The 10,474-nt window shown below is 48.7% G+C and overlaps 2 protein-coding genes across 4 annotated transcripts; both read right to left on the bottom strand.

The window, feature by feature from the left end:
- Window positions 1-459: 459 nt before the first annotated feature.
- On the bottom strand, window positions 460-1,867 carry LOC123072731 (protein MITOFERRINLIKE 1, chloroplastic). The gene has a single exon (XM_044496357.1). The coding sequence runs from the start codon at window positions 1,782-1,784 to the stop codon at window positions 660-662; it is 1,125 nt and encodes a 374-aa protein (XP_044352292.1). The 5' UTR covers window positions 1,785-1,867; the 3' UTR covers window positions 460-659.
- An 889-nt stretch (window positions 1,868-2,756) lies between these two features.
- Window positions 2,757-7,698, bottom strand: LOC123072730 (PH, RCC1 and FYVE domains-containing protein 1). Of its 3 annotated transcripts, none has more exons than XM_044496355.1 (6): window positions 7,395-7,698; window positions 4,561-6,585; window positions 4,329-4,475; window positions 3,767-4,181; window positions 3,643-3,706; window positions 2,841-3,300 (listed from the first exon to the last, which is right to left on the bottom strand). In XM_044496355.1, exons 2-6 carry the CDS (start codon window positions 6,481-6,483, stop codon window positions 3,171-3,173), a joined length of 2,679 nt encoding a protein of 892 aa, XP_044352290.1. In that variant the 5' UTR covers window positions 6,484-6,585; window positions 7,395-7,698; the 3' UTR covers window positions 2,841-3,170. The 3 variants fall into 3 exon arrangements, with proteins under 3 accessions (XP_044352289.1, XP_044352290.1, XP_044352291.1); XM_044496356.1 differs by having other exon boundaries at window positions 3,643-3,656; XM_044496354.1 differs by having other exon boundaries at window positions 2,757-3,300; window positions 3,643-4,181; window positions 7,395-7,696.
- Window positions 7,699-10,474: the final 2,776 nt, after the last annotated feature.

The following is a 10,474-nucleotide window of genomic DNA, read 5'->3' as shown; positions in this document are numbered from 1 at the left end:
ACACGATTTATGTGGACTCTGATGTCCATAGACTTGTATAATTCGGTGTGCTTGAAGTTATTCTACAACTGTGATGCTATTTCTGAACATTAAGGAAACGAAACCTGGCATACATGAATTTCCCACAAACATACATATGTTATGCTTAAGAACATTTTATTACTGTGAGATTATTTCCGAGCAGTAGCAATCAAAAGTACCATGAATGCTTGAATTTTTGCATGAATGTTATTTCTTACTGTGTTAGAGAGTGTTTAATCCAACAATATGTTTTGAGTTAGTGGGAAACACACACAAAAAAATCAGATTTGTGGGCTTCATTGGAATCGTACACACACGCACACTGCCACAAATACACATACATGTAACAGAAGGAGTAGTGTGTGGAACATTACTTCAGGAACGCCAGCCTGAAAATGTGTGCCTCAAAATAACTTGCTACTAACAAAAGCAATGACAGGTTCATAACTGGCACATATTATTACTTGTTGTATCCTTCAAACAACTCTATAACTGAAATTGAAATGATGCTTAAGTGAATACATTTGGCAGGTACATTGTCTGCATAACAATATCATAGCTAGGTAGCTACAAGAAAACTGCACACTACCCGGAGCAAGCGATTACCTTCCTGAAAGAAGGGAAGGAATCGTACACACTCAAGCAGCGGCAACTCCGGTCTTGGTCTCGGCAGCGGCCTTCCTCTCGCACGATTCAAGGTATGACTTGAGGATCATGAGCCTGGCCGTCTCGAAGGCGCAGTAGCCAATGGCAGCGAAGCATGCGCTGTGCAGGACCCTCGGCCCGATCCCCCGGGACAGGCCCATCAGGCCTTCCTCGGCGATGACCTCCTGCATTGTGCCCACCACGGTGCGGCTCCCCTGGGCACCCACCCTGGTCATCAGCCGCGTCTTGACGACGTCGAGCGGGGTGGTGAGCCCCGCGGATATCGCACCAGCAAGCGCGCCGCACAGCACGCTCTCCCCCGGCGTCAGGTTGGCGCCGTTGCTCTTGCTGAGGGCGAAGGCCTTGAGGTACTCGAAGGAGGAGTAGCTGAGCACGCCGGCGGGGAGGTTGCGGAGGAGCGTGGCGGCGTAGCCCGCGTAGAGGCCGAAGAAGCCGTCGGCCCGGAGGATCTGGAGCAGCACCTGCCAGGACCTCCCCGTGGCGGCGCCCGACTGGAGGCGCTGCGTGATGAGCTCCTTGGGCACCATGATGGCGGAGGAGGAGATGTTGCCGCTGGCGCCGGCGAGCGGCGGCACGAGGAAGGGCGGCAGGTGCGGGCGCAGCAGCGACTTGGCGAGCTCGCAGGTGCCGAAGTAGATGGCCGAGGAGGTGGCGGAGCCGAGGATGACGGCGGAGAGGCCCCGGTAGAGGCCGAGCGGCCCGTCGGCGCGCAGGATGTCGGCGAACACCTGCCAGGAGCCCCGCGAGGCGGCCCCCGCCTGCAGACGGGTCTTGACGGCGTCGAGCGGCAGCAGCGCCGCGTAGGTGAAGGCCCCCGCCGCCGCCCCCGCGCACGCCCCGATGGCCGCCCGCTCCAGCGGCGTCGGCGCCTGCGGCTGGGACGGGGCGGCGGGGAGGGGCGCGGGGGCGGGGATGGAGAGCGTGGAGGAGGAGAAGACCGGGGCGCGGCCGCGGGGGGCGGCGGCGGCGGCGGCGGGGGAGTGGTGGAGGAGGAGCGAGGTGAGGTCGGAGAAGAGCGAGGGGAAGTCCTGCGAGCGGCCGGCGGCGCCCGGGAGCGCGAGGGAGAGCGGCTCCCTCGGGCGGCTCGACGGCGGCATCTCGCCGGCGCCGCCGCGGGGTGGAGGCGGGCGGGGGGATCTGGAGTCGTCGGAGGAGTGAGATTCGGGAGGATAATGCTGCGTGCGCGTGCGTGGTATCTTGATTACTAACCAGATGCCTTTTATTTCAAAATCGGTTTTCGTCCGGTTTTCCGTTAATTAACCGGACAGTTCTCTTCTTCTTAATTAACCAATGAGGCGAAATCTTTTGCCTTGGTTTCGAAAAAAGTAACTTGCAGTTCGAATTTAAACACTTTTGATTTGAAAAACGATGCGCTTGCGTTTGAATCCAAATCGTTCGTTTGAAAAATTGGGCGGTGCCCTTCCACGCTATGTTTTGTTTGTGTGTGGACGCGGTCGCGCCACATGAGTCGAAAGTTGAAAATGACGGAAATCAGACAAATATCATCCGCGGCAATAACGTCGAACGATTCGGAACGCAAAGGAATTATTCGCGACAACGATACCATGACATCAACTCCTAAATACTACTCCCTCCATTCCAAACTACTCGTCGTGGCTAAAACCACGACGAGTAATTTGGAACGGAGGGAGTACGTAGTCGAGTAACCCACGGGTGGTTACGAAACTTTTTTAATCACCGTAAAAATTTGAAATCAAATCTCCGTGCAAGGCAAGGAAGAAAAAAAAGTGTTAGCGAAAGGTGCCAAATAAAAGAAAAGAAAAGAAACATAAGGCACTATTTGCTGAAATTTTGTCTCTTCTATTTATCTTCATATATAAGCATTTTGTTTTCGATTAAATTCATAGACGCCCCCCCCCCCCAATTGCCTGATAACCAACCAAATGGATTCATGGCCAGCTAAGCCGCCACTGCTCTGGATTTGGTACACCCTCTGTTCCTAAACTGAACTGCAAAGACGTTCTATATTGAGAAACACAGCATGCATCAACATGGTTTCCAAACTGTATCATAGGCAACATTGTACTTGTACCACAACAACAACAACATCATCATCATCATCATCATCATCATCATCATCATGTATATCAGCTCTGCTCGACGCCACATCAGCACATACAAACAGATGCAAATGGAGAAACTCCTGCAGACGATGACTGAAGAATTTCTGTGGATTTTACAACACGAATTTGGCTACAGAATTGGGGAAAGAGAAGTGATTCCAGGCTCTGATGAACACATCCTCTCTTTCCCACACTAATAATTGTCACCTCTATATTTACATTACATCAGGGCAGCGCTACAAAGCCCCTGCATGCCTCTGCCTGCCCGCCTGCCTCGACGGGCGATCCGATCGCGAAACAAGAAAACGACTCACCGGCATTACAGGAGCAACACTGAGGCCTTCCCGGAAGCTCATACGACCCCCGATGGATGCCGAGGCAGCAAGGTCGGTCCTCAGGTCACCGGGCTGACCGGGTCGACGCGGCCGACGACACCCGCTCGGAGCTCCTCACGCCGTACCGCTCGTAGACCTTGTCGTGGTTCTCGTTCCACCAGCTCTCCGCTTGATGCTCCCCGAACCGTCTTCGGCTGGATATTAGGAATTTCAAAAAAAACAAAAGGTGAGGAACAGGCAAAATTAGAGGACGCGAATATGTCATGGTCCTCAATGAGATCCTGCCACGAGCTTTGTGCCTTCAGCAGAGTAGGTTGGCAGCAACTGCGGTGCTGATTAACCGACCGGGTTAGTTGTGTGACAAGAACACTGGACACATGTGGTGATTAGACAACTGAATCAGGAACAAACAAACAAACAGCCTTCTATTCTCAAGAGTGAATTGTTATAACCTACCATGTCATATTTATTAACGAATGAAACAAGACAGGGAGTGACAGTATTTAGGAGAGAAGCCGAGAAGAATATCAAATTACCTGAAGCGCACCCTCTTCAGATCCCGAGTCCCATCAAGAAGCGTCGTCAGTGTTATGTACACACCTGCTTCATACTGTTCAATCCATTCGGCCTTAACTTCGGTACTGGACAGTGACAACGTACCTCGAGATCTGTAACCATCCTCGCCGTTTTGGAGGGACATGGTATCCATGCTGGCACTATCAGCCGCCCTGCGGCTCGAGGCGAACAATTCATCACTACTGCTGCTGTGTGCTCTTCGATTCGAAAGCGCGCCGTCATGGGGGCTTGAAACCCTGTGCCTGTGAGCACTCACTTCATTGTTTTCATTAACACCCGGCGATCTCTGCTGACCTGAGACTCCATTTGGGTGCAAGGATCGTCCCGTGTGCAGGCTAGGCGTGTTCAGTGCATTGATAGACTCGTTCCGTGGCTGGTGAACTGAATCCAAATCAACGCTGGAGTAAATGGGAGCATGAGACTCGATTCCGTTTGGGAACTGTGACTGCTTTGCCTCATTGCCATCATCTGGAGGCAGTCTTTCAGCCATGTCCTTGAGCTACAAAAGCCACGGGAAAAGGCAGATTCGATAATCAGTCGAGAAGCAGATTTCAGTAATAACAGAGCCAACAGGAGGAAGTGGTACTAGTTGCACAAAAGTTTATATTAGATAATCAGTAGAGAAACAGATTTCAAGCTATATTACCTGTGCTGTTAGGGCTTTTATGACTTCCTTTGCAGCCTTGGACTTCGCAGACTCCTCTGCAACCAGCGTCATGGCCTCTTGTACTTTCTTAGCAGACTTCTGTAGCTCAAGTTCTTGGGCCTCACACCGGTGCCTCAGACTATCGACCTACCAAGATGCATAAATTAGGTTTCTGTTAACTAACAGACTAAAAACCAAGCCTACATACTGACATATGAATGTTATGAGATACCTGTCCCCGGAGTCTTTCAACTTCCTGATTTAACATCTCATTCTTTTTCGTAAGATTATCAGTAGCAGTTTTCGCAATAGAAAGGCCATGAGTTGTCGGAACTGGTGTGGTAGAACGTGGTGGACTAGGCTTACGAGAGAAGGGGGAGACAGCCCTGGAAGTATTTACCGATCGAACTGCTGGTGTGCGAGTTGGTCTTGGAACTGGTCTGCTCAGATCAGGCCCACCAGATAAAGCAATATCCCTCAACTGAAGAAGTGAACTCATTTGAGGAGACCGAAGAAATGAAAGAGCGTCTGTTTTCTTCCCTTGTTTTGCTGCCTTGCTATCCAAACTTCTAATCATATCCAAATTACTAGGGATAATTGCTTTAGCGAATTTAGTACTATCAGAATTGCTTTCACCTGAGTAGCGAGGCACGGACTCTTTCCTCTTATTGATTGCACTGGAGTCAATGGCATTGTTCAGTTTCAGAAAACAAGAATCACAAACACGGTAAGGCTTTCCAGGATTGGGAGCCAACGCTGCCCTCAACACCTTCCGCGAAGTGCACGCATTGCAATGGACATGTCCGCAATTATGGCAATTGTGCCTCTTCCGGGTAAACCCAAATGGTTGTCTACATGAGGTGCATTGCGACTGATCCGCCCCTGGCATCAACTTATGTTGGCATATGGCCGCTGTGAAGTTCGCACCACAGGAAATGTGCCGAACACCTCTGTCTCGTAAGGCTTCAACCAGCGTAGGTATTTTCCTGTCGTCTATATCTCCATGGCCCAGCCTTCCATTGGCTCCTTTTCCCCACGTGAACACCTCACTCTTAACTGTTAAAACCGCAACATGGTAGGAACCGCAAGCAACTTGAACAACCTGTTCACCCATAATCTCTTCGACTAAACATGGGAGCTTACCATCTGAGCGAGGATTTCCAAGCTGGCCATACACAGTATTGCCCATGCTCCAAACCTGTCCAGATGTTGTCAGACCCACAGTAAGGCCATGGCCGCATGCTATCCTGTGAAAATCGTAATCAATGAGTGAGGCCACACATGTCGGCTTAACTCGTGGGTCCTTGTCGCCGTGACCAAGTCGATGCTTGTCACCATCTCCCCATGTGAAGAGCTTTCCAGAAGATAAACTTGAACTAGACTGAGTCACTATAACTTCTACAACAGCTGCAGTGTGCCATACACCACAGGCGACAGCAATTGTTCTCAGCCCCGATAAAGACTCGACCTCCCTCGGGCATGATATACTTTCTCGGTTTCCATGGCCTAAAACTCCAAAAGTACCATCACCAAAGGTAAATAACTGGCCGGTTGTTGTGATCAAGGCTGTATGCCACGTTCCACAAGAAACATAAGCAACTTGCAGACCGTCCAGTGCTCCTGAAATCCTTTTAGGAATCCAGTGGCTTATGTCAGTACCATGGCCCAAAAGCCCAATGTTGTGTGTTCCATCTCCCCAGGTATACAGCTCCCCAGCTGTTGTCACGGCACAAGTATGGAACTCCCCACAAGCAACGAAATCCACGTCGGAAACCGCTAATGAATTGACTAGGTTTGGGCGAGCATAATCTTCTTGTGATCCATGGCCAAGGCGTCCTACAGACTCCTCACCCCATGTGAAGACTTCCCCGTTCTTGGTGACCAAAGCAGCATGCTTGACCCCGCAGTCCACGTGATACACATCAAGAACTAAATGGGACTCCAAGGGCTTGGGTAGCAGGACATCCTGCCTCACAGCCGACTTGATCACCGCATCAGAACCAGCTCTTGCAGCGCTTTCACAGATAACTTCACCCCAAACATACACGTCGCCTGACGATTCATAGTCATCTTGCGCGGAACCGTGGCTCGATGTGCTGGGGGCACTTGAGGTGCTTACTCTGATGACATCTGAAGCAGCCACCTTGGTGGGCATTTGTCACATCCGAAATCCGATCCCAAATGAGGTATGGTTCTAAGGACAGTACCGACAAATGCAGGCTCCTGATAAGATAAGATTGGCCAAATGTTGAACGACCTGCACGCACATTTTAACAACAGTGAGGTGACAGAAATCCCATTGCATAGGATCAAATATACAATAAAGTAAACACAAACAAAATTACATGAAGAAAGAGAAGCGGAAATTTCAGATGCTACGGCGACAATGGGCAGGTTCATGGGGAGCAAAACAACGGCACCCAACAAGGCTGAACGGCACCAGTATGGTGAGGTTTATTGTGAAGGCGATGCAGGTTACAGGTACAGAGTTATCCTACCATGAGAGCAGGGCCTAGGTTTGCAGTGCCAGGTGTAGCCTGCAAACCTAGAATTGTAATGACGCGAGCCGCATCTAGTTGCTTGTGATCTAACCTGTGCGGCCCTATGATTATGAAGCCGTGCAATCGGCTTGTTCAGGTTCTTGCTTCGTAAAAGTGTAAAAATGTACACTAATAATCGAAATGCGTGGAGTGGCATGGTCGCATCCCAGCATGAATCAACACGCTGTGAGCAATCCACTAGTCAGTCATGTGAGCAACAGGCACAAATCAAGCTATCCTGAGAGGCGCCGCCATGACCAGACTGCATCTCCAATTTCCAGTCAATCCCCTGCAGAAGCAGTCCATCCCCACCAACCCAGCCAGCGCCGCCGCAACTACTCCTACGAGCGAAGCGCCCCCGGCTCCCCCGCCGCGTTCCGCGGAGGAAACCGCCGGCCTCCGTCCGCCCCACGGCGCGAGAAACCGCCGCAGGAGGAGCCCTCCCCTGCTCTAGCCAAGCCGTTTCGGCGCCCGACACAGCCCCCACGGAGCACGCCAACGATAAAGCTGAGATTTTTCGCCGTACCTGACGGGGCGCAGGAACCTGGACCGCCGCGGAACCCTAGAGAGCTCGCTCCTCCTCCTCCTCTTCCGAGATCCGGGCGAACTGGGGGCGAGGACGGCGCGGCCGGGTCGCGGGCGGCGGGGGCCGGACGGGCGGGCGTCCGCGCGCCGGGGGCCTCGGCCTTGCTTCTGGAGGAGGAGGAGGAGGAGGCGGCGGTGGGCCGGCGGGCGGCGGCCGGAGGATGGGGAGGGGAGACCGGAGGCGGCTGCGCGGCGGCTTCTTCTCTCTCTCGCTGGTCTTGCACGCACGCTTTGCTTCTAGCGTTGCCCCTTTCTTTGTTCCGTATCATTTCCCCTTTTCTTTCTCCGTTTTGTTAATTTATTTACTCTCTCTGTTTTAAAATAAGTTTTAAACTAAAAGCACGACACTTATTTTGGGATGCAGGAATTTTTTTTTTTGTGAAACATAGTAATACACAGATGTGGCGCTCACACACGCACGCGCACCTACCCGCTCTGAACACCTTCGAGAGACTGAGTATGTAGGTATAGAGAAATAGTGCGCCGTTAATGACTTGAACTCGTCAGTGGTTGAGCGGAGGTGAAAAGTTCTGAGAAACAAGCTACTCATCACTAATATATCTACAATAATCTTCCGCGCCACCGGGATCGACATCATGTAACCCGGTCTTTTCCTTGAAAAACTTGGGTCAAATTTTGAACTCTTTCGATCGATATTCGGTCTCGGCTCCCTTTCATATACATAAACTATAGGCTAAAAGTTACGCCAGCACTTCAGCAAGATTTGCATAATTATTTTAAGAAAAAAAATGAGGTTACATAATTGCAAGTAATAACATGAATTAAGCTTAGGAGTATACAAGGTTACTGCGGTTTTGACAAAATCTGAACAATCAAGAACCAGCCAAGTCGATATTCTTGAGGCCTTAATTTAAACATCGATGGCGACGGTGACGGGAACTGGTTCAAAGAAGAAAAAGACACGAAGAACCGACCAAACTTAAAGAAAAGTCATATCTTCCTCAAAAGAGAAACAACGGTTTTTCTTTACTACTCCCTCCGTTCCTAAATACTTGTCTTTCTAGACATTTTAAATGACTACTACATACGGATGTATGTAGACATATTTTAGAGTGTAGATTCACTCATTTTGCTCCGTATGTAGTCACTTGTTGAAATGCCTAGAAAGACAAGTATTTAGGAACGGAGGGAGTAAGTGGCATTTTTTTGGACCTCAGCCTCTCGTGTCCAACAACTGATGTACCTTTCATTGCGGGCCTCGACGCCGAAGCTCGTTTGTTGGTATGTCATGATGTATGCCTACAATTCTTGAAATTCTAAATGAGCATTTTTGTGTAGTCCCATATTGATAGCTTGCAACGAAAATATTTATCGGGCAACATGGTCTAAATCTAGGGGTTACAAAGTCAATTTCAAGTAACTTAGGACAAGCATATCACTTTAGACGACTGACATGTGGTTGAACGGTTAGGACAATTATTGTATCATAAGCTGCAAGCGACCATACCTCGGGCTTTGGCGTGTATCAAGGAATTAACCACGATGGGCAAGGACCTGTTTGGTTCCAATAAGTCACCTGACTTATAAGTCAGGTGACTTAAAACCAGTGACTTATAAGTCACGTCTATTTGGTTGTCACCTGACTTATAAGTTACCTGACACACCTTCTCACACCAATCAATATCATGCAGGTGGTAGGACTCACGCAAAAGGGGGTGACTTATAAGTTTTAAGTTGGGGTGGAGCAACTTATGACTTATAAGTTGGGGTGACTTATAAGTCGGGTCTGTTTGGCAAAATAAGTCACTTTTTTCACTTTTCAACTTATAAGTTGGTGACTTATTTGAAACCAAACAGGCCCTAAGATGCACTCCCTCCGGTTCGAATTCCGGATTTATATACGCGGGTTTTAGTACGTTTGTCACTCACTTCAGTTTGTATGTACTCCCTCGGTCCCATAATATATTGAAATACCAAAACTTATTACTTTTTTAATGTTAAAAAACGTCTTATATTATAAGATGGGGGAGTATAATTCTACAGAGCGGCGCACCGGCCTAAAATTTCGGCCGGTCACGCGTAGGTCGTCCGATTTGATTAATTTAATCCATCCGATCGTATAGCACGTCGTTCTTTTTTTTTTGTACGCTGGTTGCCCACCTGCATCGCCCGGAAGTCGCTTATCCCATACGCCGTGGATGATGCATGCTGTCACGTGGGTGGAGCCCATCCAAATGATGATTGTGACTTCTCTCTGCTATGTGCACACAATAGTTTCAATAAAAAATGTACATAGAAGATCTGCGCTTGTTGTTAAACTGTACTTGTATGTAGCATTGCAGCAAAAAGTTCACAACAAAAATCAAAAAACACAAATAAAAAAAATCATATGTTTGTAACATAATTTATGTACTTTTATGACGAAAAAAGAACATACATTGTGCAAAAAAAAGCTCAAACCAAAAAACAAAAAAACTATGGAAGCAAAATTGTTATATGTTTTCTACAAATTTGCCAGTATAAATTTACAACTAAAAAAGCACTCATGTAGCAGTTCGCTGGGCCATTGCAACTTTCATGGAAGCGTGAGCCTCCAGGAAGCTTTTTTCTATTGCCGGTTGAAGCCTTTTTCATATACAATTGAAGCTTTTTTTGTCAAAGGTTGTAGCTTTTTCCATTGCACAGTGTCCTGATTGAATCTTTTGCATCAACCGTTGAAGCTTTTTCTGTCAACGGTTGAAGCTTTTTTCGTTGCACAGTATTCTGATTGAAGCTTTTGCATCTACGGTTGAACCTTTTCCTGTCAATGTTTCCAGCTTTTTTCCTTTTTCAGTGCCTCGTTGAAGCATTTCTGTCAATGGTAAGGAGAAAAAAAATGTAGGAAGAGATCAGAAAATCCCTTGAGGCCCACAGAATGCATGTGCCTGTTCCCAACGTTTCCCTATTATGTAACGTCATGTGACTTGTTCCCCGCAAAAAAACAAAAAAAAACACGTGACTTGTTCACTGGCTGGAGCTAATTTGTCGTCTCCGACCAAGCCAAACCCCGAACGAAGAAAA

This window comes from Triticum aestivum, chromosome 3B, assembly GCF_018294505.1.
Source record: "Triticum aestivum cultivar Chinese Spring chromosome 3B, IWGSC CS RefSeq v2.1, whole genome shotgun sequence".
Lineage (NCBI taxonomy): Eukaryota > Viridiplantae > Streptophyta > Magnoliopsida > Poales > Poaceae > Triticum > Triticum aestivum.
Note: the sequence above shows the minus strand (reverse complement) of the source record. Positions and strands in the feature narration are given on the sequence as shown.